The sequence below is a fragment of the Balaenoptera borealis genome, assembly GCF_965194805.1.
Source record: "Balaenoptera borealis genome assembly, chromosome: 14".
Lineage (NCBI taxonomy): Eukaryota > Metazoa > Chordata > Mammalia > Artiodactyla > Balaenopteridae > Balaenoptera > Balaenoptera borealis.
In genome coordinates this window covers 89761926-89789640 of record NC_138875.1, presented here as the reverse complement: position 1 = coordinate 89789640, position 27715 = coordinate 89761926, and the positions used below count along the sequence as shown (strand labels likewise).

General features: G+C 42.7%; 1 protein-coding gene across 1 annotated transcript in view; it reads right to left on the bottom strand.

The window, feature by feature from the left end:
* The window catches only part of PIWIL1 (piwi like RNA-mediated gene silencing 1), a 38951-nt gene extending 27197 nt beyond the window's left edge, over positions 1-11754 (bottom strand). Inside the window, exons 1-6 of the mRNA XM_082353304.1 lie at positions 9860-11754; positions 9393-9504; positions 2881-3006; positions 2173-2387; positions 1672-1793; positions 527-607 (exon numbers count right to left, since the gene is read on the bottom strand). Coding sequence (XP_082209430.1) covers positions 527-607; positions 1672-1793; positions 2173-2387; positions 2881-3006; positions 9393-9504; positions 9860-9937 — 734 coding nt within the window. The 5' untranslated portion in view covers positions 9938-11754. The remainder of the gene's footprint in view (positions 1-526; positions 608-1671; positions 1794-2172; positions 2388-2880; positions 3007-9392; positions 9505-9859) is intronic.
* Between the last annotated feature and the right edge of the window lie 15961 nt (positions 11755-27715).

Genomic DNA, 27715 nt, shown 5'->3' with positions numbered 1-27715 from the left:
TTAGCTTCAGGTTTTACAGGGTTCCAGATAAAGACTGATCTTTTTAAGATCTTCAACAATGAATGTTTATAATAATATAATAACTTTATAAGTTCCATTTTAAATTTAGTACACTAACTTTATTAAATTTTATTATTTATATTGATCTAAGACTTGAAAAATCTAATTGAAAGCATCTACGTTTATTATAATAAACCTAAACCACTTGAGCTGCAATCCTGATACACTGCAGTAACTTTTGAAGCAATCGTCACTAGCTGATGAATTTTGTTACCTAAGAGCAAATACAAACTTTGTGTTGGACAACTCTTTATGCTTTTCCCCCATGACAAATAAATATCACATGATTTTTTAAAATCCAAATATTCTGGGATGTCTCCTTTATTGTTTAAGCCAGGTTAAATGCTCACTTAATGTGATGGGTACCACTAGCAGCCACAGTAAATCTGATCATTTCAAAACAGAGCATCGCTATCAAAGTCTGTGACTAAACCTAAGGAACAGAGACTTTCCACTTCATACAAACCTATGATTTGGAATATCAATTGGGTCACTTGGGTTATAATAATTCCGTCCAATCTGCTGCAAATTCATGATCTTTAAAAGCCTAGAATTTGAAAGGTCAGAATAGAGAAATGAATATTGCTCAGTATCTCTAATACTACAATCACAATGGCATGTTGTTTAGAGCAGGAGTTGGCAAACTATGGCTCATAGGGGGGGCCACATCCAGCCTACCTGCCGTATGGCCTAGGAGCTATTTTTTCTTTTTACATTTTTTAAAGGTCTGGAAAAAAATCAAAAGATTAATGATGCATGAATTATGTGAAACTCAAATTTCAGTGTCCATCAGTAAAGCTTTATTGGAACACAGCCATGATCATATATGTCCTATGACCGTTCCTGTGCTTCAACAGCAGAGTTTAATAGTTGAGACACAGACCACATGGCCTGCAAAACCTAACATGTTTACTATCTGGTCCTTTGCAAAAAAAAGTTTGCCAACCCATCATTTACAGAAAAATAAATCTTCCATTACATTAATTCAGACAAGTATCCACCGAAATGAGTCAGTGACAGGTTATCTCATGAGCAACTTAGGTAAATTACAAATCCAAGAATTACGTCTCACTATGCTCATGCCAAGCTCAGGCTCATCCAGATTGCTTCCCACTCAGCAGGGGGATGGCAGGGGCGGGGGGCCTTCACAGAACTTGTGTCCAACAACTTTGGGTTTGGAAAACACAGCACCCACACTGAAAGCCAATCATGGAGCACGCACTGTACGTGTCCTACGACGGAAGAAGTAAATCGGAACAGACCTAAACCCTGTCCTGCTTTCTGAATTGGCACCCCCTGTGGGAGAGAAGGAATATAAAGTTAAAGTGCTGAGAGGATGTGTGCTCTTAACATAAGCTCAAATGGGATTTGAAAGATCTAATCTCAACACAAATGGGGAAGTGAAAGACATGACGCTTGCTTAAAGCAAATAAATGAGATTTATACCAGTACACCACACCTAAAAACGATTAAAACTCAGGGTAACCCAATGATCCTAACCAACCATTGTAAAATCTAGGCACTAAGTATACAGGTACTTATTGTACATGTCTTTCAACTTCTGATTATGTTTAAAATTTCTTAATAAAATGTTAAAAAATACCAACATACCTCCTGAAAATAATATTATAAAACTGCAGACAAGTTGGTGATGTAGGTGGGAGTTCATTTGTCAAGGTGATTGTTATCTTCACATGCTCTCCATTTCGGGTCTGACTAAAAACTTCAGTAACCTGAAGCCAGAGTGGTGGAAAACCAAACTTTTAATTTTGTTAAAATAGGGCCAATCACATAAGCCTGTTGAATAAGGCAACAATGAAAAGTATGGAAAAGTTTTAAATTAAAAAAAAAGAATGACTATGAGAAAAGAGTAACAGAATGGGTATGAGAAAAGAGTGATTAAGCGCCTTATTATTATTTGATCGTGATCATTAAGTCACTCAGGTGGATCTGAGAATGGTATAATAATGCCAAATGCATGCATGGGTGTATTACAAGTCCTAACAGACAGGAGACCACTGGGGTTTCTCTAAAGCTACCCCAGACTGTGGCAGGTTAGCTTTGACGTAGAACTCCCCATCTCCCTCTCCCCAACCCGACAACTGAAATAACCTTGTGGTGTAGTCTTTTAGGTAAAAATAATATTGTGCCATCAAAAGCGTGACACCTTCCGATTAAGTCTTCATGTTGAAACAGAAGAGCTGAGCGGAGTCTTCTGGCTTCCACTGCCGGGCTATAGTCAGCGTGATACTGATATAAGGCCCACTGGGGGCGGGACGTCAATCGAAAATGGTTGGTGCTTAGCCTCACTATCATACCTGAGGAACCTGTAAAGGTAAGTCACTTTCAATTAATGAAACATCAAGTTTACTCTTCCTTGAAATCTTCACTGCCGTGACAAGGCAGACACAGTCCTGTAAACAAGGGGTTAAAAGCAGCAGACAACACAAAAGTTCTCAGACATCTGACTCTGGAGACTATTCTACTTAGGTAAATTACTACAAGCATCCATTTAGAAATAAATCCTCCCTAGGCTGAGTAATTTATAACCAAACCAATGAAATCTCTTTACAGCAAAAAGCTTTAAATGAAAAAAGTGGTCTATGTAATAAAACAACATTTCAGTGCAGCTAATGACATCTATAACCTATGTCAAAACCAAAAGGGAGAGAGGAAAATGGAAAAGCCATCCATGCAAAATCCTTGACCAAATGTGCTCCTTCACCCTAGTAATGCACCGTACAAATAAATACCGAAATTAAAGTGCTTCAATTCACTGTCCTGTGTACTTGAAAACTGTACTCTTAAGAATTAACCTACCTGTTTTTGATTCTTTCACATGATCTAGGTTCTGTCTTGTATTCACACCGAGATCATGAAAGTCTCTACGACGACCTCCTCTGTCTGCTAATGATAATTCCTGAAATCCAGCAGATATCTGGAGTTCTTAAAAAAAAAAAAAAAAAAAAGGAAAAACAAGAAAAAAATGACATCTAAGTAATACGCAGCATGAAATAAAGAATGACGATTCCCAAAGTACTCTACTACATGAAACCCAAAGGCTCCTGAGGTGCTAAAGGTAGTGTGTAACAATCCCATCAGAATGTTTCAGGTAACTGCCAGGCAAAGGAGAGAACAACTTCTCAGCCATAACCTCTTCTGTGAAGCCCTTCTTGTCACTGCCCTAGGCAAACTCAGCTCCCTCACAAGACATATATACCTTTACAAGATCAAGACAACTGGAGTGATTCAAGAACTTAGGAGCACATGTTTATTGACTGGGTAATTATTTTTCTGTCTCTAGGTCTGATAACCACCTGTGGGCCTTAATATCAGTATTTTTCACAATTTTTATGATGTAATTATAGCTGTAGGAATTGGTAGTTCATATGATTTAAATGTGCAACCTGAATTAGAAAACGTTAAGTCTAAAATGTAATTTCCTCACTAATTTCCCTTACGAGCCAGCAGAACAGATGGGATGGGCCTGTGTGTATCCCGTGGCCATGACACACATCTACTGGGATAGGTTAGCTATCAGTTCATGCTTACTTGCCAAAGCTGTGGCTAAAATATGCTAAATCATTAAGTCCTTTAATTTGCATGAAATATATTATGAAGTATCTCATATCAATAGTATGACGTGGGCCAAAGAATGAACATGGGCTTTGTAGTCAAGTGTTAAGATCTAGCTTTCAGTTAATACGCATGTTATCTTGTGTAGCAGAGACTACTGACTACCCAATAACCAATCTTTCATTCTTCTTTTAAAAGTTTATTTTGGGAGTAATACAGCTAGAAGACTAGAATTTCCACTTTCCTTGCAGGTAAGGAGGGCCTAAGAGACTTATGCAGAAATTACTGGATGAAATGTCTGGGAAAGCACCACAGGGGAGTCAATAGCTGGCTTTTCTGTTGTCCATGCCCCTAGCTGCCAATCTTGCCTGGAATCTGGATGTGATGGCAGGAGGGAGCTCAAGCAGACATTCTGAACAAAACGTAAGTCTTAATGACAGAGGTCATGGACTTGGGAGGAGAGAACGAAAGGATGAGAGCCCAGTTCTCTTCTGACCACAAATGCCAGAACTAGCCCAGAACGGCCAGCTTCTGGAGGAGAAGTAACACAGCTTAAACAAAACATATCAGTTATTTTAATGTGAGCTTCAATTTCTTCACCTGAAAAATTGATTATAATAAATTTTACAGGATGGAGTAAGTTTTAAATGAGAACTTCTTTTATAAGGTGCTTTAAAGGTACTGCTAAATATGTTGGTTCTTGTGCCTGCCTCATGATTTTCAGGGGCTCTATTTTAAAAGTCTTTTAATATGTAACTGTTTATATTTGTCTCCCTTGGTGAACTTTTTATCCCAAAGTCTTTCAGCCTAAGGTATCCATGGTTTAATTACATTAACAAAGGTCAGGTATACTGAATCTAACCTGATAGCAACAACAGGTCATAAAGGTTTGATCGGAATTTTTCCCTGAAAAATTTTTGAGTTTCTCTTAAAAAAATGTCAGTTCTGGATGTGAAAACCTGATTGCAAGTTTCTGAATATAAACGACGATGAGGTTTGCTCCCCTCTCTACATATAGCACCGCTATTATTAATACTTTAGCCAAAACTTGATTAACTGTCAGTCTAGAAAGATGACACATTTCAAAATGGATACAACTGGAAACCTTGCTAATTCCCCTTCCACGCAGCTGCCAGAGTGCTTTATTAAAAACACGAATCCGATCGATCATGCTGCTGTTCTATTTAAGAGTCCTGCAATGGAACCCTATCCCCCTTCACAGAGTGAAAAATCGAGGTCTCAAACAAGGGCTCATCAATGATAAATCTGTTAAGGTCGTCATTTTAATTTCTAAAACACAGTAGATCCTTGAACATTTACTGTGAGAAGCACTTCTCAGATATAACACGTACAAGACCCGTGAAAGGTGGTAAAACCAGGCCTTGCATTTGTGATCCTGAGTATCATTTGATGCTCACAGTGGCCCTCATCTATAAAGGTACAACATATACCTTTTCACAGGTAGGGAATTGAGTTTCACAGAAGTAAATTTAAATTCGTAAGAACTGTTAAAAAAGTATTAGTGAAGATCGATACAAAGAATGTTTAGATTTAAGCTTTTCCAGAAATTTTATTTGCATTTTAATGCTGCAATAATAAGGATATGTTTTTTAAGAAACAGCTTCAGCGCATCTTTTTGCCCAGAGTTTTAATTCAATGAAATTTTGCTCTGTTGAACACAGCTGCGCATGTCAAATATTCTAAGTTTCAAAAGAACTGTCAAGAACAAAGCAAAAGGCATCACACTTCCTGATTTCAAGCTATACTATAAAGGTGCAGTAATCAAAACAGTATGATACCGGCACAAAAACAGACACACAGACCAATGGAACAGAATCAAGAGCCCGGAAATAAACCCAGGAATACATGGTCAACTCATATCTGACAAAGGAACCAATAATATTCAATGGAAAAAAAGACAGTCTCTTTGAATTACGGTTTTCTCTGGGTATATGCCCAGTAGTGGGATTGCTGGGTCGTATGGTAGTTCTATTTTTAGTTTTTTAAGGAACCTCCCTACTGTTCTCCATAGTGGCTGTATCAATTTACATTCTCACCAACACTGCAAGAGGGTTCCCTTTTCTCCACACCCTCTCCAGCATTTACTGTTTGTAGATTTTTTGATGATGGCCATTCTGACTGGCGTGAGGGAGACAGACTCAAGAGGGAGGAGATATGGGGATATATGTATATGCATAGCTGATTCACTTTGTTGTACAGCAGAAACTAACACAACACTGTAAAGCAATTATACTCCAATAAAGATGTTAAAAAAAAAAAAAAAAGACAGTCTCTTCAATAAATGGTGCTGGGATAATTGGATATTCATATGTAAAAGAGTGAAACTGGACCCCTATCTTACACCACTTACAAAAATTAACTTGAAATAGATTAAAGACTTAAATGTAAGACCTGAAACCATTAAACTCCTAGAACAAAACAAACAAAACAAAAAGCTCCTTGACACGGGATCTTGGTAATGATTTTTTTTTTTTTTTTTTAAGATATGACACCTAAAGCACAAGCAACAAAATAGAAAATAAACAGGTGGGACTATTAAAAACTTCTGGACAGCAAAAGTAACCACCAACAAGTTGAAAATACAACCTACAGAATGGGAAAAATATTTGCAAACTTTACATATGATAAGAGGTTAATATCCAAAATATATGAAGAACTCATATAACTCAATAGCAAAAAACCAAATAAGCCAATTTAAAAAACAGGCAAAAGACCTGAACAGACATTTCTCCAAAGAAGATATATGAAAGAGTAACAGGTACATGAAAAGATGCTCAACATCACTAGTCATTAGGGAAATACAAATTAAATCCACAATGAGCTATCACCTCACACCTGTTTAGAATGGCCATCATCAAAAGAACAACGATACCATATGCTGGCATGGATGAGGAGAAAAGAGAATCCCCGTGCACTGCTGGCGGAATTTTAAATTGGTTCAGCCACTACGGAAAACAGTATGGAGGCTCCTTAAAAAATTAAGAATAGGACCACCATATGATCCAGCAATCCCACTTCTGGAAATATATCCAAAGGAAATGAAAATACTCACTCAAAAAGATATCTGCACCCCCATGTTGGCAGCGGCATTACTGACAATAGCCAGGACATGGAAACAACTTCAGCTGTCCATTGATGGATGAATGGATAAAAGAGTTTGTGGTGCATATATATAATGGATTATTATTCAGGAAATAATAAAAACAGGAAACCCGACCACTTATGATAACATGGATGGGCCCTGAGGGCATTATCCTAAGTGAAATCAGTCAGACAGAGAAAGACAAATTACTGTATGATCTCGCTTACATGTGGAATCTAAAAACAAATAGAAAAAACCAACCCCAAAACCAAACTCACAGAAACAGAGATCAGACTTGTTACCAGAGGCAGAGGGTAGGGAAGGGAGAATTGGAGGAAAGCGTCTGAAAGTACAAACTTGCAGTCATAAGATAAATAAGTACTAGAGATATAATACACAACATGATGACTATAGCTAACACTGCTATAATGATATACAGGAAACTTATTATGGGAGTGAATCCGAAGAGTTCTCATACAAGGAGAAAATTTTTTTCCTCTTTTCTTTTGATGGTATCTTTATCAGAAGATGGGTGTTAGGTGAACCTAATGTGGTAATCATTTCACAATACATGTAAATCAAACCATCATGCTGTATGCCTTAAACTTAGACAGTGATATATGTCAATTATTTCCTCAATAAAACTGGGGAAAAATAATAAAAGCAAGTGACCTGGAGGTGATTTTTGGAGTCACTGGTTTCAGCACTTGATTCCCACTCGGGATTTATTCTTGTCATTTCTGGCCTCTGAAGATTTTCCAACTCTCTAGCCAGATCAGATGAATTTTAAAAAGATATTTTAAAATTTAGCACATTAAAGGTATTTAGTTGGAGGATATCTAGCCTGCTATAATGCTGGATACAGAATTCTCACTTGGCTTGTATATTTAAAACTCATGCAAGTTTCTATTATTAGAAACATTTGTAATTTACTGTGATATATTTATTCTAATAGAACAGATTGTACCCCCCTGCTCACTTTTTGGATTAAATGGGTAATTTAAAAAAGAAAGAACTGAGGCATCTAGACAAAGTGACTGGATAAAATCCTATACATTTAAGGAGATTAATTCCCGTAAAAGAATTGTCATCAGGCACTTTGAAGTTTGAAACATCCTGTAGTATCACAAAAGCAATAGATGTAATTAGATACATAAAGCAACAAATAAAAGGCCCCTTGTCTTCTAATAGATTCTTCAAATGAAGCACTATTAACCACTGATGTATTTTTCCTCAAAATTTTCTATACAGAAAATATATACATACACATAACACGTATTTACTAAAAATACAAAGCTGTTTTACAAGTTGCTTTCATTTCAGTCAAGTTTTTACATTCTTGAAAATGGCTAAATGGTACTCTCTTGTTAAAGTACAGTGGGTTTTACCTCTTATTGGGTAGGGGTTTCCAGTGTCTGGGTACACTACCATGAATGTAACTGCTAATAAAAGTGTACTGCTGCTACACACTACAAAATGCCATCCAAAAGTTAGTACAATCCCACAGGGAGCACAAATTCCAGTTTTACAATTGCCAACATTGGCAAAAAGTAAAATGGAGAATAAACAGATGTTTATTCTGTTTAAAAAAATCAATTTAATTTAAACTTAATGATAAGGCTTACCACTTTATTGGCCTTTGTATTTTTCAATGCTGTGCCCTTTCCTTTGTCCACTTTGCCAGCAGCTTGTTAATATCACAGATTCATAAGACTGCTCTGTGTATCAGAGAAATGAGCTCCTCCATCATTTAAGTTTCCAGGTTGTCTGCTGACACTGACGTTATTTGTCATAGCTTGATTCACACCACTTCAAGTTCATTTTAGATTCACTCATGTTTTCTTCTAATTTTATGGATTTCATTGGTTATGACTAAATATTCGGAGTACATGGAACTGTAGTGCAAGGCATAAAGCAAGGAACCAGGTTCGTTTTCTAGTTTTCCCTTTGCGTCAGCACTATTTTATTGCCCGTTTCCCATGCCCATCCCAGGGTTTAAAAGCCAATGTGACTATGTTAATTCTCCCTATGTATACATGGGTCTGCTTTTCCTATACCAAAACCAAACTTAATAACTGGAGAAGAATCTTACACCAAGCATCCAGTTAATTAGTTTTCGCAACAATGCAGCGAAAAAGCACGAGTTTTGAAATCAGAACCGGTGTTCTGACTCTACTGGCTGTCACAACTTTGACCTCAGTTTTTGCATCTGAGAAACAGGATGAACCAAAACAACACAAGTGAAAGTATGTTTTCTAAGTCAAAGTTACAAATGTAAAAGTTGGTACAGCTTTGATGAAGTCACTAAAGATGATGCCGAGAGGATGTTCTAAGATGATTCATGCATAATAAGCAAATTTATAATCAGTTTAGAATTTGCTTTGTAATAGCAAGTGTGGGGGCTCTGGTAGGCCGGGGTTCATTTCCAAGGAGAAAAGAAATCCTGTGGCCCTGCACTCAGGGGCAGGATGCAGATTGAGGGAGATGCTGCCACACTTTCAGGGACTGCTGGGAGTCCCTTTTCTTTACGCAGAGCTTTGGTCACCATCCACACCTAACGCTGCAAGCGCGCGCGCGCGCGCACACACACACACACACACACACACACACACACACACACACACACAAAGAAGCCTCTTCACGCTCCCTTCACCTTGTGGCTGGGCTGTCGCTCCTACTGTTCCTCTCTGTTGTCCACGGCCAACCAATTCCCCCTCGGCTGGTCGCTGCTGAGGCCTAGGCTGAACGTAAGCAGGCTGCTGAGTCTGCAGTTACACGCAAATAAAGAACAGCATGTTTTTATGTCAAAAGCTCACAGATATCAGAGGCAATAACTACTCAAACAAGTCTAGGGCATTTAAGCAAAACGGATCTAAATTACTAATCAAATATTGTATCCTCAGAAAGAAATTTCTTCAAGAAGGGTCGCCAACTGAAGGCAAGCACCAGCTTCCAATATCCACAGGACACAGAACGTCAGCTTCCTTGTTCAGCCCCTGTCCCTTCACAGGACACGGTCCTTAAACTTCTTTTTGACAGTGCAAGCTGACGAAGGCTTAACGACGCTGCGCTTTAAGACACAGCGGGCTCTCCGCTGTCAGGCAAGGGGAAAGCACTCACTGCTGCGGCGCCCACGTGCTGCAGCGCCTCCTGACCACGAGCCCTTCCTCTCGCTCTCGCTCTGGCTCTCCCAGTCATTCTTCTTTCTCTTGAGAGGAAATAATCATGAAGACAATACTCAGTGTTCACAGTTATGTTTGAGTGTTTCTACAACGTTACCTTTAAACTGATTTGGTTGAGATTCTAAAATAAGCTCCTGGGTAATCACATAGTTTTCTAACCTCTTAACATACAGTCTAAGGCAATATCCCCACCCTCGATAAACTTAAGTGCTCCTGTGCTAGGTGGGGGCCCTGAAGTGGAAGACCTAATACACTATTTCATTTTTCAATTGGATTATTTATTATAAAGAGACTTAGGAGGATAAAACTGTTAAGAGACTGAAGGTGCTGGTGACTAGTTCTTTCTTGCACATCTGGATGTGGAACCTACCATGAAAGAGGGCACCAATGGCAAGTTTTATGCCAGGCTCTTTACGCAATTCTTATGCATACGTTACTGTATCTTCCAGGATCTTCCCCCAATTCCGCGTGCAGCTTAATCTTTTCTACCACATCATTTATGTCCCATAATTTCATTCTTGGTGAGGGGCATTCACTTCGTCTCTAAAGAAAACTGACTGAGTCATTCGTCTCTAAGCTACTCCTGTACTGCTCCTACCACGTCTGATGAACAATTCTCTCCATTTCTTCAACAACACCATGTGCCATAAGTGAGTACCTAATGTGAGCCAGGATCTGGGTCAGGCATCAAGTATACTCACAGTACTATGCATAGAGGTTCCCCACCAGTCACCCCCAACCACAGGGTAGAAAGCAGGATCATCAGGTCATCATCGGGAGAGACCTCAGAGCCAGACTGTCTGAACTCTACTCCTTCATGTAAGTGACCTTGAGCACACATAACCCAAGACTCATGTCTTTATTTGCAAAACAGCTGTAATAACCTAGACCACACAGGTCAATTGTGCGGCTCAATGAGAACACACATAAAGGCTTACAAAATACCTGGCACACCATGAGAATTCAATCCATGTGAGCCCTGGTGGAAAAGGCAGATAAACTACAAATTCTTAAGCCTAACAAAGGAACCAAGAAGCATGTTCTTACAAAGAGGAAAACAGAAGCTAATTTACATACTGAACAGGTCTGTCTGCGAGGAAGCTCACATTTACACTGAGAGGCAGGAGGACTAGGAACTGGAAGGTAGGTGGTTCCACTCTTGGGACAAGAGGGAACAACCCGGGACTAGGTGTTGAGAGCTCGGCTTGTCTGCAGAACGGAAAGATGCCCAGTGTGACTGAAGTGTAATGAACTTGGATTTGATGCTCAATTCAAGGCGAGACTACTGCAGGTTCTAAACAGGGGCAGATGATGACATTATTTACAGTGGAGATCACTCTGCTTGAAGTCAGGATATCTTTTTCGTCTCAGTTTTCTCAGCTTCTAGAAGTTTTTGTCCCACGGCAAGCTTCCTAGAAAGACAACTCTAACGACACCCTCCACTTTGTCTCTCCAGAGACCTCTCTGACTTCCCAGCATGTTCTAAAGGACTAAAAATACAGTAGCTCACCGCGCTGTAAAAACCAACCCGAGTCAGCAACTGCCCAAGAAGGTTACACGATATGACCTGCGGGGGCGCCAGCATATTCGAACGAATTTTTCATACCATTATCAAGTATTCCGTATTTGTACCATGTAGACCATGACCACGGCTGTACACACATAGCTTACACGCTGGGCACACTGGCATACACGCCGGTCCCTTACTGGGGGACAGAATCAAAGTCGGAGGCCTCTGCCTTCGACTCTGGCGAACGTGGCTTTCCTCCACTCAGCAGCCATGATAAATTGCACGGTTCCCTTTGCCCCCGGCACATCCTTTGCTGAAGCGCCTTACCCTCCTCTCTGACGTGGAAGAATCCAGCTTGTCCTTCAAGGACCAGCTCTTCCACCCTCTCCCGCCAAGCTGCGCGCACGCGGATTACACCAGCCACACGGCACGGGTGACCAGTGTCACCCCCCCCCCCCCACACACACACTGCAAGAGCTCCTCCACACCTGGCGGCTCATCAGTGCGGTCCCTCGCACCTCAGCCCAGAGCCTGGTAACCCAGCAGTGACTCGGGGGGTGTGTGTGAAGAACCGAGGAATGAGCTCAACTGCCGCCCCAGGAGCGAGGATCTTTTAACCAGTGCAGCAGTTCTCAAAGCGTGATCCCCGCCGGGCAACACCTGGAACGTGATGCAAACGCGAACGCGACGGGGGTCCCACGCCCCGCCCTGAGCCAGAAGCTCGTGCTCAGCAGGCTGCAGGGGCTTCTGATGATCGCTGAGCCCGAGGACCCCGGAGGACGCTCCCCGCGGCATCAAAGCCGGGACGGGCAGGACCACCCCACGCCGCAGCCCGCTGCACAGGTGCGGGGCTCAGCATCCCCCAGGCTGGACCACAAGCCACCCCATCACCCGGAAGTGAGAAACCCAGCTGGTGCTCAAAGGACGTCCGGGTCAAGTGGACGTCCACCCCGGGGGCGAGGACACTAGCGTCCACCCCAAAAGCGCAGCCGCTCGCCGCTGCCCCCCAGCCCGCCCGGCCACCCCGCCCCCAGCCACGCCCGAGGAGGGCAGAGGCCACCGCAGTCCGGGCCGCCGATGGGCTGCGCGACCGCACGGTGGAGGACGCCCCTCCGCAGGGCCGCGGCCTCACCAGGCCCGCAGGCTGGAGCGCGAGAGGAACCGCAGTGCCGGTGCCGGTCCGCAGCGACGCCCTCACAGGACCCTCAGCCTCGCCGACGCCCTCGCAGCACTGACAGTTGCCCCCGCGCTGCCAACGGTTATCTCACGCCGGATCCCTCCGCGCCGGGACTTGAGACTTGGCGCCCCGACGCCGGACCAAACGGACCCCGGCGCCTCTCGGCACCACGGAGCCGCGCCGCCCGCTCTCACCTCGCCGTCCGCTGTGGGCGATTGCGGGGCGCGGGAGCCGGCGGAAGGGGGCGGGGTCCTCTTTTTCTGGGCGGATGGACACTGACTTCAAGGGGTAAACTGCCGTGCACGTGAAACCCAGCTAACGGCGAGGAGGGCGGCGGCCCGCGCTGCGCGCTGATTGGCTGCTGCGCGGATGGCGGTTTCAGTGGGGCACCGGCAGAGGCAGGGCCAGATGAGCCCCGCCCAGGCTCCGCCCCTGCCTCGCCAGGCCCCGCCCACGCCTTGCCCGAGCCCCCCGTTGTACCTGGAGCATCTGTGCCTAGGTGTGGACGAGGATTGCGGTGTGTTCGGTTCGTTCCTGCTCGTGGAGCAGGTCTGTGCGCTCAGCGCGCCCTCGGTAAACTGTGAAATTGTGACCAAGTGTGTGTCTTGAGTGCCTGCTGTTTAAAAAAAAAAAAAAAAGAAAGAAAAGGACTCAATTTGGGGCTGGCCCCTTAAAATGATAAGGTATTTCATTTATCAAATAAGAAAATGAGATTTGAATTTTGCCCCCAAAGAAATAAAACTGCATTCTAGAGCCAGAATGCCAGCGGGTGTGTACCTACGCATTTAGCTTTCCCCATCAACAAATTGGGTGCAGAGTGAATGCGTGTTCCTGTGGATGACAGTGGTTCTCAAACCTGCCCAGCATCAGGGTCACCTGGAAGGCTGGTTAAACCACAGATCGCGCCGCCGCCTCCTCTAGAGACTCTGAGTCAGCAGGTTCCATAGGTGGGACCCACTAATTTGCATCTCTGACAAACTGCAGAAGATGCTAATGCAGGTGGTCCAGCGTCTGCCCTGATAGCAGAGGCACTGAGCTAGCTGGATGCCCTCAACAGGAGTTCATTTCCTCACTGGGCAAAAACCAACACAGTTAAAGCTACTGTAAATATTGTAATATAGAACGGAATTATTTGTCAGGCTGGGAAGTGGGACGGTTGGTGACCAGGTGACCAGTTAAGTCCAGTAATAATTCAATAACTTCTTTATAATGGGGGGTAGGGGTAGTGCGTCTAGGGACGGGCTTTAATGGGGCGTTTATACAGCAAAAATATTGTTTCTTATTCATTAAGAGGGTATACTTCGGTGGAGGCGGGGGTTGGAGAGGGCTGCAGTCTCATCCGTGAGCTGAAAGGAACAGGCTAGATTTCAGTGTTTCCCACAGTAGCTTGATTATAAAAAATCCACTGGGGGAACTTCTGAAAACACACACATTCCCAGGTAATGCTGATTCCGTAGGTTTGGGCTGGCAGCAAGGAATTTTCTTTCAACAATAACACCAAGTGATTCTCATGCTCAGAGAAGTTTGAGAAATGTGAGGCAAGCTCTGTGATCCTGACACCTCCGTCACTTAAAGAATTCATGAGAAAAGGCAAGACGCTCGAAGCGAGGAGTAGTTTGGAGGGAGAAATGGCCTCACAAAGGTTTTCACCTTTTTTTTTTTTTTTAAAGGGCTCAATTTGGAATACAATATGAACTTCAACTTTCCCAGGAAGGACGTAAAATCTTAGTAGAAAGGTGTTCTGTGAAGTTTTGCCAGCAGATGGAGCTGTAGAACAAGAAATATATCTTTACAGCCTCAACTCACAGTCGGGGAGAAAAATATCGCAAACGGACGTTAGAGGGTAGAAGTGACACTTTTCCCTCTGTTTATTTTCTCTATATGCCTGATACTTCTTGGAACTGCTGAAGATACAGTGCTTGTCTGAAATACCACTGAGCGTCTTGGTGTGTGCAATGTATGAAACTGGTTTCTAAAGAAGTTGTGAGACAGCAGATGGAGGCAAAGCCCATCATTCTTCCGATGTTGCAAACATCACATCTCACAAAGCTCACCTAAAACTTAAAAAGAAAAGCTCAGAGAGAGAAGGGTTGGGAAAATTTTTTTTTTTTTAAGTTTCTATGTTGACAGCACGACCAGGACCCCAGTGGCATCAGTTTGGGGAACAACGATGTATGTGTCTGTTTCTGGAAACTGGAAACGGAATGGATGTAGGTTCTCCTCCCAGGAGCTGGGTCAAGGGGGCGAATCAACACTGAAAGTGAGCAGAGTGCAAAAAATGATCTGAGTGCTTGGAGGGAGGGTGGGTTGGAAGATGCTTCGTGGAAACGATGCTGTTAAATCTTGAATGGGGTTTGCAGGGAGCCATGGGGAAAGTACGGACAGAGTGTGGTTAGGGAATTGCAGTTGGTCCAGCAGGAGTGATGGGACATGTAGGGGAGTGCCAGGTGATGACACTGAAGGGACAGACCAGGTTCTAGAAGTTGAGTAACGAAAACCGAACATCCTGACTGCTGGATGCACCCTGCTAGCTGCTGTGAATAAAATACACTCTGTCTTCTTGTTGATGATGCTAAAGCCGGGCCGTCTGGAATACACATCAGAGGTGGGCCGGTCACCGAATAGGAGGAGAAGCGGCAGCTGTGGCAAACGGTAGCATAAACACAGTACCTGAAAAGGTCAGTGACTTCTGGGTCCCAGGCCGTCCTTACCAAGAGGAATGAGGTCTCAGATTTGCTGGGTCTAATGAGATTTCATTGTGGTTGTTTGTTTTGTTTCATTGAGGGGAAATTCACATAACATTAACCATTTCACAGCGAAGAATTCAGTGGCATTTAGTACATTTGCAGTGCTGGGTAACCACACCTCTATCTAGTTCCAGAGCATTTTCATCACCCCAAAATAAAACCCCGTTCCTATTACGTCGTCACTCCCCATCCCACCCCCCGCACCTTCCCAGCCCCTGGCCGGCATAAATCTACTTACCGTCTCTATGAAGTCATCCAGTCAGTTCATTCCGTATCAATGGGATCACATGTGGTCCTTTCGTGTCTGGCTTCTTTCACTCAGCATCATGTGTTCAAGGTTCATCCGTGTAGTAGAACGTGTCAGCGCTTCATTCCTTTTTATGGCTGAATAATATTACATGGTATAGATAGACCACCTTTGTGGATTCCTATTCAGCCCACGGCCATGAAGTTCATGACAGCTGCTCTGAAGAGCTTTCCAGTAGAAGGAAACACAATGAGGGAAACAGAAAAATCCCAAGTTAGTTTAGGTACAGATTGGTAAATGTGGTCTTGGTTGATGGTGGCAGGTACGTCAGAAACTGCTGGCTGGAAAAGAAAGTTGGTCAATCATTGTGAGTCCCGAGTGCCACATGCAGGAGTTTTGTCGACCGTGTTCTGTACCCCATCAGCTTCTGAAATTTTTAAAGCCAAAAACCACATAATCAGAGCACTTTTTGACCTAGTTCCTTTCATTCCAAGATGGCAAAACCTCTTTAAAATCATAATCCAGATTTTGTAGGTAAAGTGAAACCTTTGGAAAAGAAAAAAAAACTCAGAGCAAGTTACCGTGAATTCTTCAACCGTAATTTTCTAAAGCAATTGTCTCCTCCCTTCATATTTATCTTGGTTCTCCTCTGGTTCTGTTGAATTACAGCTCTGTCCAGCTTCTCACCTACCCCTTAGGTACCTGATCTACCCAGAGGAGCAGAATGGAAAGGTGGGTGTGTGCCCCAAGGTACACACACACATGTGCACACACACAGCACACGCAAGCACATACACACGCACACACATACAAGCACACATGCACACACATACACACGTGCACACGTACACACACACACACACACACACACACACTGAATACCTGGGGATATTTATTGTAAGGGAGGGCGGTGGGTGAGGCCAGAGTTTATCTGTTTTCTAAGTACAATTTGTAATCAAACTCTGAATATCACAGTCTGGCTACAGGTGGGATGTTTTGGGGTGGGGAAAAGAGAGCACTGACCTGGGTCTACAAAACTGGCCCGATTCTGTTCTAAGGAGTGGCCCTGGGCACCACTTAAGCTCTCTGAGTTTCCTCCACTCTGGAAAAGGAGGCGTTGGCCCGGACCAGCACTTCTCACAGTGCCGTCTGTGGACCAACAGCAGCCCCACCTGTGAGTTTGTACAAAATGCAGATTTTCAGGTGCACCCTGCACAGACCCGCTGAACCGGGATCTCTTGGGACGGTGCCCAGGGCCCTGCGTTAACAAGCCTTCCTCGTTGCCACTTTCTGTTGCCACTTACGGCTGAGAGGTGCTGGCGTGGGAACAGTGCCCTCGGTGGTCTCATCTTTGCTTCCAGGCTCCCCCAAGTGGTTAAAAAAAATTTCTAACTGCCCAGCTTTAAACTCCAGCAAGTTTCTCGGTCAGAGTCAGTACCAGTAGCCCCCAGCCCGCAAGACGTCCCCCACTCACCTCTGCAAACAACCTCACCCAGCCACACTGGCCTTTGGGGACAGACATGCTGAGCTCAGTCTTGCTTGGGGCTCTAACCTGGTTCTTCCTTCTATTAGGGGCACCTGCCTCCAGGAGGGACTGGCTTCCTCTCCCATCCAGGTCTTTGTTCACATGCCCCATCCTCAGAGGGCCCTTCCCTGAATACCCATCCACAGGGCTCCCCTCCCCACATGGTCACTCTCCAGTCCATTCCTTCATCTGCTACCACAGGGCCTTTGCACTTCCCATTTCTCTGTTTGGAAGCTCTTTCCCCTAGATTGTCACTGCTTTCCATACAAATGTCCCCTGCTCCCAGGGCCCTTCCCTGAGTGTCCCTCTACCCACCTCTCATCACCCTAACCCTCACCCTGCGTATCAGGTCCTAGGACTCCGTAACAAATTACCACGGACTTGGTGGCTTAAAAACAGAGAAGTTTATTGTCTCCCAGTTCTGGAGGCCATAAGTCTGAAGTCAAGGTGTCGGTTGGCAGGGCCATGCTATCTGAGGGCTCTAGGGAGAAATCGTCTCTGCCTCCTCCAGCATCTGGTGGCCCCAGGTGCTCCCTGGCTTCCGGCTGCCATGCTCCAGTCTCTGCTCTCTGGGTTCATTTGACTTCCTTGAGTGTGTCCCTGTGTCCTCTCCTCTTGTTAGAAGGATGCCAGTCACTGGATTTAGAGCCCACCCTAAATCCAGGATGATTTCATCCTGAGATGCTTAACAAATTAATTAAAGATCCTATTTCCAAATAAGGTCACATTCTGAGGTTCCTGATGGCCACGGATTTTTAGGGCACACTATCCTACCCACTACACCCTGCTCTATTGGGTGTAGTGGGTAGGATAGTGTGCCCTAAAAATTGTTGTCCGGGTCATTTGTTACCTGACATTACCAGCTTATTTATTATTGTCTAGGCTGATAGAATAAAATCTCCATGAGATCAGGGAATGTGCTGCATCCGCATGGATATTCCCAATTTCCACAGCGGTGCTTAGCACCCAACAAGCTTTGTAAGAATCTCCGTTAACTAAATAATGAATGAATGAATAAATGAATGACTGAGTTCAATCTACAGTCCCGCCCTTTACTCCAACATTAGCCAGACCCTGGTGCAATCACTTCTCCCACTGTTGCCCCCATGCCTTCAGCATCTCTGCTCTGTGGTCCTTCTTCCAACAGTAGGGATTTCAGCTGGGCACCGTCACTGACCATCATGTTCCTCCTCCTGCTGGTTAATTCCACCTGCCTCACCCCTCTGGGCTGTGATGAACCTTCACAGTCTCCCCAAGCCCCCCCTACAGTCCTTACCCCACTGGCCTTTCTACTGCTCCAAGGAAGGTGAGGTCATTGCCATGAGTGCTGAGTGTCAGGCTTCCATCAGCCTCATCCAGCTGAACCCTTCCGTCTGTGCTCTGGACCCCCCTTCCTGCTTTCTCAAAGATTTCTCTCTATCACAAGTCCTCACTTTTATCCTCCGCTCTCTTCTCTACTGGGGCTTTCTCCTTGGCGTGAGTCTTCCTCATCTTAAAAACAAAGCAAAACAAAAGAAAAGAAACCCCTATCGCTGCTCTTTTCTCTTTCCCCTTCCTACTCCACCTCCTTGAAAGAACGGCATACTGTTCTTTCTGGCCCATCACCTCCCATCCACTTCTTACCCTCCCACAGTATGATTTAGATTCTCTAAGAGACCTTGTTTCCGAATCCAGTGGACACCTGTCAGACCAACCTGTCTTCTCGGTACCTTTTGAGAGGGATGCTGGCTCCATCTATCCTGACAACATCCCATCTTGCCTCCTCTGATCTGGGTTCTCTTCCTCCACTCTGGCTGGTCTTTCTTTTTGTTTTTTTCTATAAATTTACTCATTTTTAATTTTATTTTTGGCTGTGTTGGGTCTTCGTGGCTGCGCGCGGGCTTTCTTTAGTTGTGGCAAGCGGGGGCTACTCTTCATTGCGGTGCGCAGGCTTCTCATTGCAGTGGCTTCTCTGGTTGCGGAGCACGGGCTTTAGACACGTGGCTTCAGTAGTTGCGGCACATGGGCTCAGTAGTTGTGGCTCGCCGGCTCTAGAGCGCAGGCTCAGTAGTTGTGGTGCACAGGCTTAGTTGCTCCGCGGCATGTGGGATCTTCCCGGACCAGGGCTCGAACCCGTGTCCCCTGCGTTGGCAGGCGGATTCTTAAGCACTGTGCCACCAGGGAAGCCCTGGCTGGTCTTTCTTTGTATGATTCATGGGAGTTTCTTCTTCTGCCCATCTCCTAAATATCAATGAGGACCAAGGTTCTCAACATGTGGCCCCCAGGTCAGCAGTATCAGCCTCACCTGGAACGTGTTAGAAATGCAAGTTCTTGGATCTCACCCTACATCTGTTGAATCAGGAACCCTGGGAGGGGGGCCAGAAATTTATGTTTAACCAGGCTGCCAGTTGATTCCAATTCACCAGAGAGTTTGGGAACCACTGGACTAACCAGTGGGCTAAGGGGTTAAGCTTGCCACCTTCCTCAGTCTTTTGGGGTGTCTCACTCTTTTGGGGTACCATGATATCGAATGATCTCTTCAGCTTCATGGACGTGAAGTCTGTGTCAAGCCTGTGTTCAGCTCCTGAGCTTCGTACTGGTATATTCTAGTAGCAGTTACTCTATCTGAACTAATCCTGTCTTCAGCTGCTTTGGCAGTGGTCTTGTAAACAGGATGGGCAGGACAGCTGTTGGAGGTAAGGAAAGAGCTTCTACTTACAACTAATTTTTTTTAATAAAAAGAGAAATTAAACTTTAATAATGTTTAAGATGTAGATGACACTGGTGCCTTCCGGGGTACCTGTATCTCTACGTGAGGCACCCATATGCAGGGGGTGACAGACACCCCATCTCCCGCCTGTTGTCAGACCATTCTGATGGGCTGCAGCTTGTGTGTGGCCTGGCAGGCAGCAGCTCGGGTTACATTTTCCAACTCTCTCTGAACCAACCCTCACGAATTGCAAAAGCAGCTTGAAAAGATTACTGCAAAGAAACCATGGGTGGGAAAAAAAAACCCAATGAAAAATGCAAACATAAAGGATCATGAGAGATTACTATAAGCAACTATATGCCAATAAAATGGAAAACCTGGAAGAAATGGACAAATTCTTAGAAAAGCCCAACCTTCCGAGACTGAACCAGGAAGAAATAGAAAATATAGAGACCAATCACAAGCACTGAAATTGAGACTGTGATTAAAAATCTTCCAACAAACAAAAGCCCAGCACCAGATGGCTTCACAGGCGAATTCTATCAAACATTTAGAGAAGAGCTAACACCTATCCTTCTCAAACTCTTCCAAAATATAGCAGAGGGAGGAACACTCCCAAACTCATTCTACAAGGCCACCATCACCCTGATACCAAAACCAGACAAAGATGTCACAAAAAAAGAAAACTATAGGCCAATATCACTGATGAACATAGATGCAAAAATCCTCAACAAAATACTAGCAAACAGAATCCAACAACACATTAAAAAGATAACACACCATGATCAAGGGAGGTTTACCCCAGCAATGCAAGGATTCTTCAATATACACAAATCAATCAATGTGATACACCATATTAACAAACTGAAGGAGAAAAACCATATGATCATCTCAATAGATGCAGAAAAATCTTTTGACAAAATTCAACACCCATTTATGAAAAAACCCTCCAGAAAGCAGGCATAGAGGGAACTTACCTCAACGTAATAAAGGCCATATATGACAAACCCACAGCCAACATCGTTCTCAATGGTGAAAAACGGAAACCATTTCCTCTAAGATCAGGAACAAGACAAGGTTGTCCACTCTCACCACTATTATTCAACATAGTTTTGGAATTTTTAGCCACAGCAATCAGGGAAGAAAAAGAAATAAAAGAAATCCAAATTGAAAAAGGAGAAGTAAAGCTGTCACTGTTTGCAGGTGACATGATAGTGTACATAGAGAATCCTAAAGATGCTACCAGAAATCTACTAGAGCTAATCAATGAATTTGGTAAAGTAGCAGGATACAAAATTAATGCACAGAAATCTTTTGCATTCCTGTACACTAATGATGAAAAATCTGAAAGAGAAATTAAGGAAACACTCCCATTTACCATTGCAACAAAAAGAATAAAATACCTAGGAATAAACCTACCTAAGGAGACAAAAGACCTGTATGCAGAAAACTATAAGACACTGATGAAAGAAATTAAAGATGATACAAACAGATGGAGAGATATACCATGTTCTTGGATTGGAAGAATCAACACTGTGAAAATGACTCTACTACCCAAAGCAATCTATAGATTCAATGCAATCCCTATCAAACTACCAATGGCATTTTCCACAGAACTAGAAAAAAAAATTTCACAATTTGTATGGAATCAAAAAAGACCTCGAAAAGCCAAAGCAATCTTGAGAAAGAAAAACGGAGCTGGAGGAATCAGGCTCCCTGACTTCAGACTATACTACTTAGCTACAGTAATCAAGACAGTATGGTACTGGCACAAAAACAGAAATATAGATCAATGGAACAGGATAGAAAGCCCAGAGATAAACCCATGCACACATGGTCACCTCATTTTTGATAAAGGAAGCAAGAATATACAATGGAGAAAAGACAGCCTCTTCAATAAGTGGTGCTGGGAAAACTGGACAGCTACATGTAAAAGAATGAAGTTAAAACACTCCCTAACACCATACACAAAAATAAACTCAAAATGGATTAAAGACCTAAATGTAAGGTCAGACACTATCAAACTCTTAGAGGAAAACTGTATGCCAATAAAATGGAAACCTGGAAGAAATGGACAAATTCTTAGAAAGGTACAACCTTCTGAGACTGAACCAGGAAGAAATAGAAAATATAAACAGACCAATTACAAGCACTGAAATTGAGACTGTGATTAAAAATCTTCCAACAAACAAAAGCCCAGGACCAGATGGCTTCATAGGCGAATTCTATCAAACATTTAGAGAAGAGCTAACACCTATCCTTCTCAAACTCTTCCAAAATATAGCAGAGGGAGGAACACTCCCAAACTCATTCTACAAGGCCACCATCACCCTGATACCAAAACCAGACAAAGATGTCACAAAGAAAGAAAACAGGCAGAACACTCCATGACATAAATCACAGCAAGATCCTTTTTGACCCAGCTCCTAGAGAAATGGAAATAAAAACAAAAATAAACAAATGGGACCTAATGACACTTAAAAGCTTTTGCACAGTAAAGGAAACCATAAACAAGATGAAAAGACAGCCCTCAGAATGGGAGAAGATATTTGCAAATGAAGCAGCTGACAAAGGATTAATTTCCAAAATATACAAGCAGCTCATGCAGCTCAATATCAAAGAAACATATAACCCAATCCAAAAGTGGGCAGAAGACCTAAATAGACATTTCTCCAAAGAAGATATACAGATTGCCAACAAACACATGAAAGGACGCTCAACATCACTAATCATTAGAGAAATGAAAATCAAAACTACAATGAAGTATCACCTCACACCGGTCAGAATGGCCATAATCAAAAAATCTACAAACAATAAATGCTGGAGAGGGTGTGGAGAAAAAGGAACCCTCTTGCACTGTTGGTGGGAATGTAAATTGATACAGCCACTATGGAGAACAGTATGGAGGTTCCTTAAAAAACCTAAAACTAGAACTACCATATGACCCAGCAATCCCACTACTGGTCATATACCCTGAGAAAACCATAATTCAAAAAGAGTCATGTACCACAATGTTCACTGCAGCTCTATTTACAATAGCCAGGACATGGAAGCAACCTAAGTGTCCATCGACAGATCAATGGATAAAGAAGATGTGGCACATATATACAATGGAATATTACTCAGCCATGAAAAGAAACGAAACTGAGTTATTTGTAGTGAGGTGGATGGACCTAGAGTCTGTCATACAGAGTGAAGTAAGTCAGAAAGAGGAAAACAAATACCGTATGCTAACACATATATATGGAATCTAAAAAAAAAAAAAAAAAAAGGTTCTGACGAACCTAGGGGCAGGACAGGAATACAGATGCAGATGTAGAGAATGGACTTGAGGACACAGGGAGGGGAAAGGGTAAGCTGGGACAAAGTGAGAGAGTGGCATTGACATATATACACGACCAAATGTAAAATAGCTAGCTAGTGGGAAGCAGCCACATAGCACAGGGAGATCAGCTTGGTGCTTTGTGACCACCTAGAGGGGTGGGATAGGGAGGGTGGGAGGGAGACGCAAGAGGGAGATGATATGGGGATATATGTATACATATAGCTGATTCACTTTGTTATAAAGCAGAAACTAACACACCATTGTAAAGCAATTATACTCCAATAAAGTTGTTAAAAAAAAATGATGTTGAATAAAAGAAGCCAAAAACAACAATAAAAAAACAATGCAAACGTAAGGAAACAACAAGATCTTTGTAGAGCTGATACTTCTATTCACGGTGCAAACTCTTGGCAGTCCTAAATGCTGAATTATTCAGATTCGACAATCACATTGCTCTCCTGAAAAATATTATTATTAATAATAATTATTTCAGTGATAACAAGCTTTTATTAAATAAAAATTTCATCTTTAAGATGAAAGGTGATCTTTATTTTGGAGTATATTTTAATCCAGATTTTCATTTTTGATCTTTATTTTGGAGTGTATTTTATCATGTGCCTAATATAGTGGTATATGGTAAATATGCGTAATGGTATGTTATGAATAAACACATGCTCCAAGGTTTGCTGTTATGGGTGCGTGTTTGGAGGCCACTGGGCTGCAAGCGGAGGTCCACACGTGCAGCCTGGTGTACCTGCCTTCTGCCTGCTCGTCCAGCTCTGTCCCTTCCCACTGCTCTCCCACGACCCAGCTCCGACTTCCCGTGGCAATGAACTTCCAAACAGCTCCGAGGCGCCCCTCCCGGGTGTCTTTTCCTAATTTTTCTCCCCTGTGGATTAGCAGCCTCCTATCCGGAGCCCTTCGTCTCTGTGATGCATCCAGGATTGCGCTCGCCACTCTGTACTGTCAATGAAGTGCGTGGATATTCGTTTCCTTCATTATCTTGAACGCTCACTGATGACAGAATCCCCGAGTCACTCAACGTCACGTCGCACAGTTCCCGCAAGCGCAGGAACTCAGGAAATGTTTCTTGAATAAATGAGCACGGCTGACAGTGTTTGGCTTTACTGAAAGCCTTCAGACTCCTTACTCATTTCCATCCTCACGTGCCTTTCAGAAGTCAGCCGGAGGGTGTAAGTCACTTGCCGTTGGCTTCTAAGTTCTCTAACACGTGTGTTTGTTTCTCCTTCAAATAACGTGTCCTTCTCTCTGAACTTTTTTTTTTTTTTTCCTTTTGCTAATAGCTGTGGGTTTTTTGTTTTGGGCTGTGCTGTTTTGTTTGGAAGTGGCAGTAACAACTGGCTGTTTTACTCCCAAATTAGATTAAGTGCAATTTCCACATACCTGGGACTCCCAAGGGCCATTTCCCACCTCCTTGCTCTCATAACCCCTCCCCCAGCAACTTGGGTTTCGTTTTATATTAGTCTCAACTACTTATGATGGCTCCCAAACCTTTGCCAGTGAATGCTTTTAGACGTTGGCATGTGAAACAATTCTGGCCAAAGACCCATGAGAGGCTGTCAGCTGGGGTCACTAAAAAAAAGAAATAAAAAGAAGGCATAACAAAGAGATGATTCATCCTGGCTCCAGATTTTGAAGTAGATGATGTCCAGAGCTGCTGTGACCCTAAGCAACGTAACCCGAGAGAACTCTTCTTCAGGGCTGAAGCCAGTTGAATCAGGGATTTCAAACTGATCTTGCCGCCCAAGACACCCTAAGTCAAGATGTTCCCACCCCAAAATGTGGGTCATTGCTCCCAAGGAACTTACACGTGAGCAGTCCCAGCTCCAAGCCTGAACAATGATCCTATAGAATGTAACTGCGCCTGTAGATTGCGGGGATTTCAAATTTTAGAAGGCTTTCTAATTGATTCTCATGTCAGTAGATAAGATCAAATTTTGGGATCCAAGTTATGTTTTTGAGTAAGTTTTGAAGCAGAAATGAAATTGAGAATTTAGTTGGGAAAACATCCCATTTTGACAAACATGCTGACTATCTTGGTAAACTTCAAGGGTGACTATTTTGAAGTAAAAAACTACCCTAAAATATATGCTTTTGTTAGATTTATCCATTGCTCATTAATCTCTATTCTGAATAAAGCTGAACCTCCACCTCCACTGATATCCAAGTTACTTTGAATGTTAGTAAAAATTGTCACGTTTCAGCATCTGTAGTATGTGGAGCCCACGCGTGAGAGAATACTTTGAAAAATATCATTCAGAAAAAGGTTCAGATTGTCTTGAATAACAATAATAAAATTACATACACATAATTAAATTTGTTGGTAGAAATTTCAGTTTCTCCCTATGTTTAATAGTATAGTTACTCTGGGTTTCTAACTAGTATAAATACGTCTCTCTTGGAAATGGTCCAGCATATGAACTGACCAGTAGCAGAGGGGAATGATTTGGCTCATGATGGGCCAACCCAATCTATACTATTAATTATTTACATATTGGTGCCTTTGAAATTTCATCCATCTTCACTTCATTTCTTTAAATTCAAAGAGCAAAAACCAAACACTTACAGTTTTGCTTGCTACAAAATCATGATCAATTAGATTGAGCTCTGTGACCTGAGGTGTCACTGATCTATTGTGAAGAAATGTACGTGGTGAGGATTTTCTTCTTACATTAGTCAGAAGGGTCATAGAGAATTACACTGAAAGTGTAAGTTTGGGGCGATTTGTACCATACGTTGAGCAGAGCTTGGACTTTAGCATTAGACAGACCTTGGATTGAGTATATGAGATCAGTAGTTGTAAACCTTTGGAAATCTGGAAGTTGTGGGCCTGGTTTTAGAAACACACATGTATATACGTGAATGTGCATGCAATTTCCCACACGTTTTCAGGATGTTTTGGACCCTAGTGAATCCCTAGCTCTACTCTGGCTGTGGACTGGGTTGACCACACTGGGTATTTTTGCATCCTAAGTGCCCAGCCTATACTAGTGCCACCGATAGCATTTCTATTTAGGAGGGGCAATGGGACACACAGAGGGGAAGGGGACTGGGGCCCTTGTCTGGAAGCTCGTTTCCATGGCAAGCACACTGCTGTGATTAAGTTTTAGATGTACGCGGGCTGGCTTGGGTCATGGTTGATAGATTATGGGGGTAGCCAAGCCCTCCCATACCGCCACCACTTGCTGCCACTGTTAGAACCTCACAAAACTAGTGGCTCAATAAAAAAAGAATGAAATAATGCCATTTGCAGCAACATGGATGGACCTAGAGATTATCATACTAAGTGAAGTAAGTCAGAGAAAGACAAATACCATGTGATATCACTTATATGTGAAATCTAAAACAATGATACAAATGAATTTATTTACAAAACAGAAATAGACTCACAGAAGTAGAAAACAAACTTATGGTTACCAAGGGGGAAATGGGGAGAGGAGGGATAAATTAGGAGTTAATAGATACACACTACTATATGTAAAAAATATAAAAAAAGAAGGACCAACTGTATAGCCAGGGAACTATATTCAATATTTGTAATAACCTATAATGGAAATTAATCTGGAGAAGAGTATACATATATATATGTATAACTGAATCACTTTGCTGTACACCTGAAACTAACACAACATTGTAAATCAATTATATTTCAGTAAAAAATAATAGTGGCTCAGTTTACATCTGCTGAATGAATAAATGATGGAATACATATCCACGGGTGTGTGACCCTGGGAAAGGCACAGCTCTCTGGTACCCAGTGTCTCATTATTATATTAGAACCAACAATTCCAGCTTCATAGGATCATCATGAAAATTAAATGAGATAATATACTTAAAACGCCTAAAACTATTCCTCATATAGTGCAGGTGCACAATAAATCTTAGTGCTGGGCTGAGAATGGGGGCCTATAAGTCAGAGTTACAGGTAGACAAAGTTACAGTACTTTGGTTTTGCTTTAATGAACACAAAACCTTATTCATCTGATAAGTGATGATGCATGAGAAATTTTTGCTATGTTAAATTTTGTTAATAAGAACCAGGGATAAGGTAGTCTTAATTGGGTTGAAGTTTATCTTTGCACTTCAAGGAGGGTGTCAGATGCAAAGCAATGGTGTGAGCAAGGTTACAGAGGCAGATTTAACCTGCTTAAGAGAGAAAACTGTTCTCAAACTGCATAATGTATTGCATATAAACTGCTACTAGTACATTACTTTTACCTGTTTAAGGTGAACCTCTATTTGTAAATTCATCATTAGCAGTTTATCCTTGTTGCTATGTATGTTTAAAATTAGTCAAATTGCCTTTTAGAGAAAACATTCCAAAATTCCTTCCCCCCCCTCCAATCAAACCTGTTACTCTTCCATTTAATCCTGATTTGTAACACTTAATGTTTTTAAACATAAAAATAAAATGTTTTGAAAGTTTGGAAAATAGTAGGAAAAGCTCATCTATCGTCTCAAGAAACCAATAATGTGTTTAACATTTTGGTGTATTCTAATCTGTGCTTTCCCCTATGATTATACGTATATTTCTTTCAGTTGTAGCTATGCAT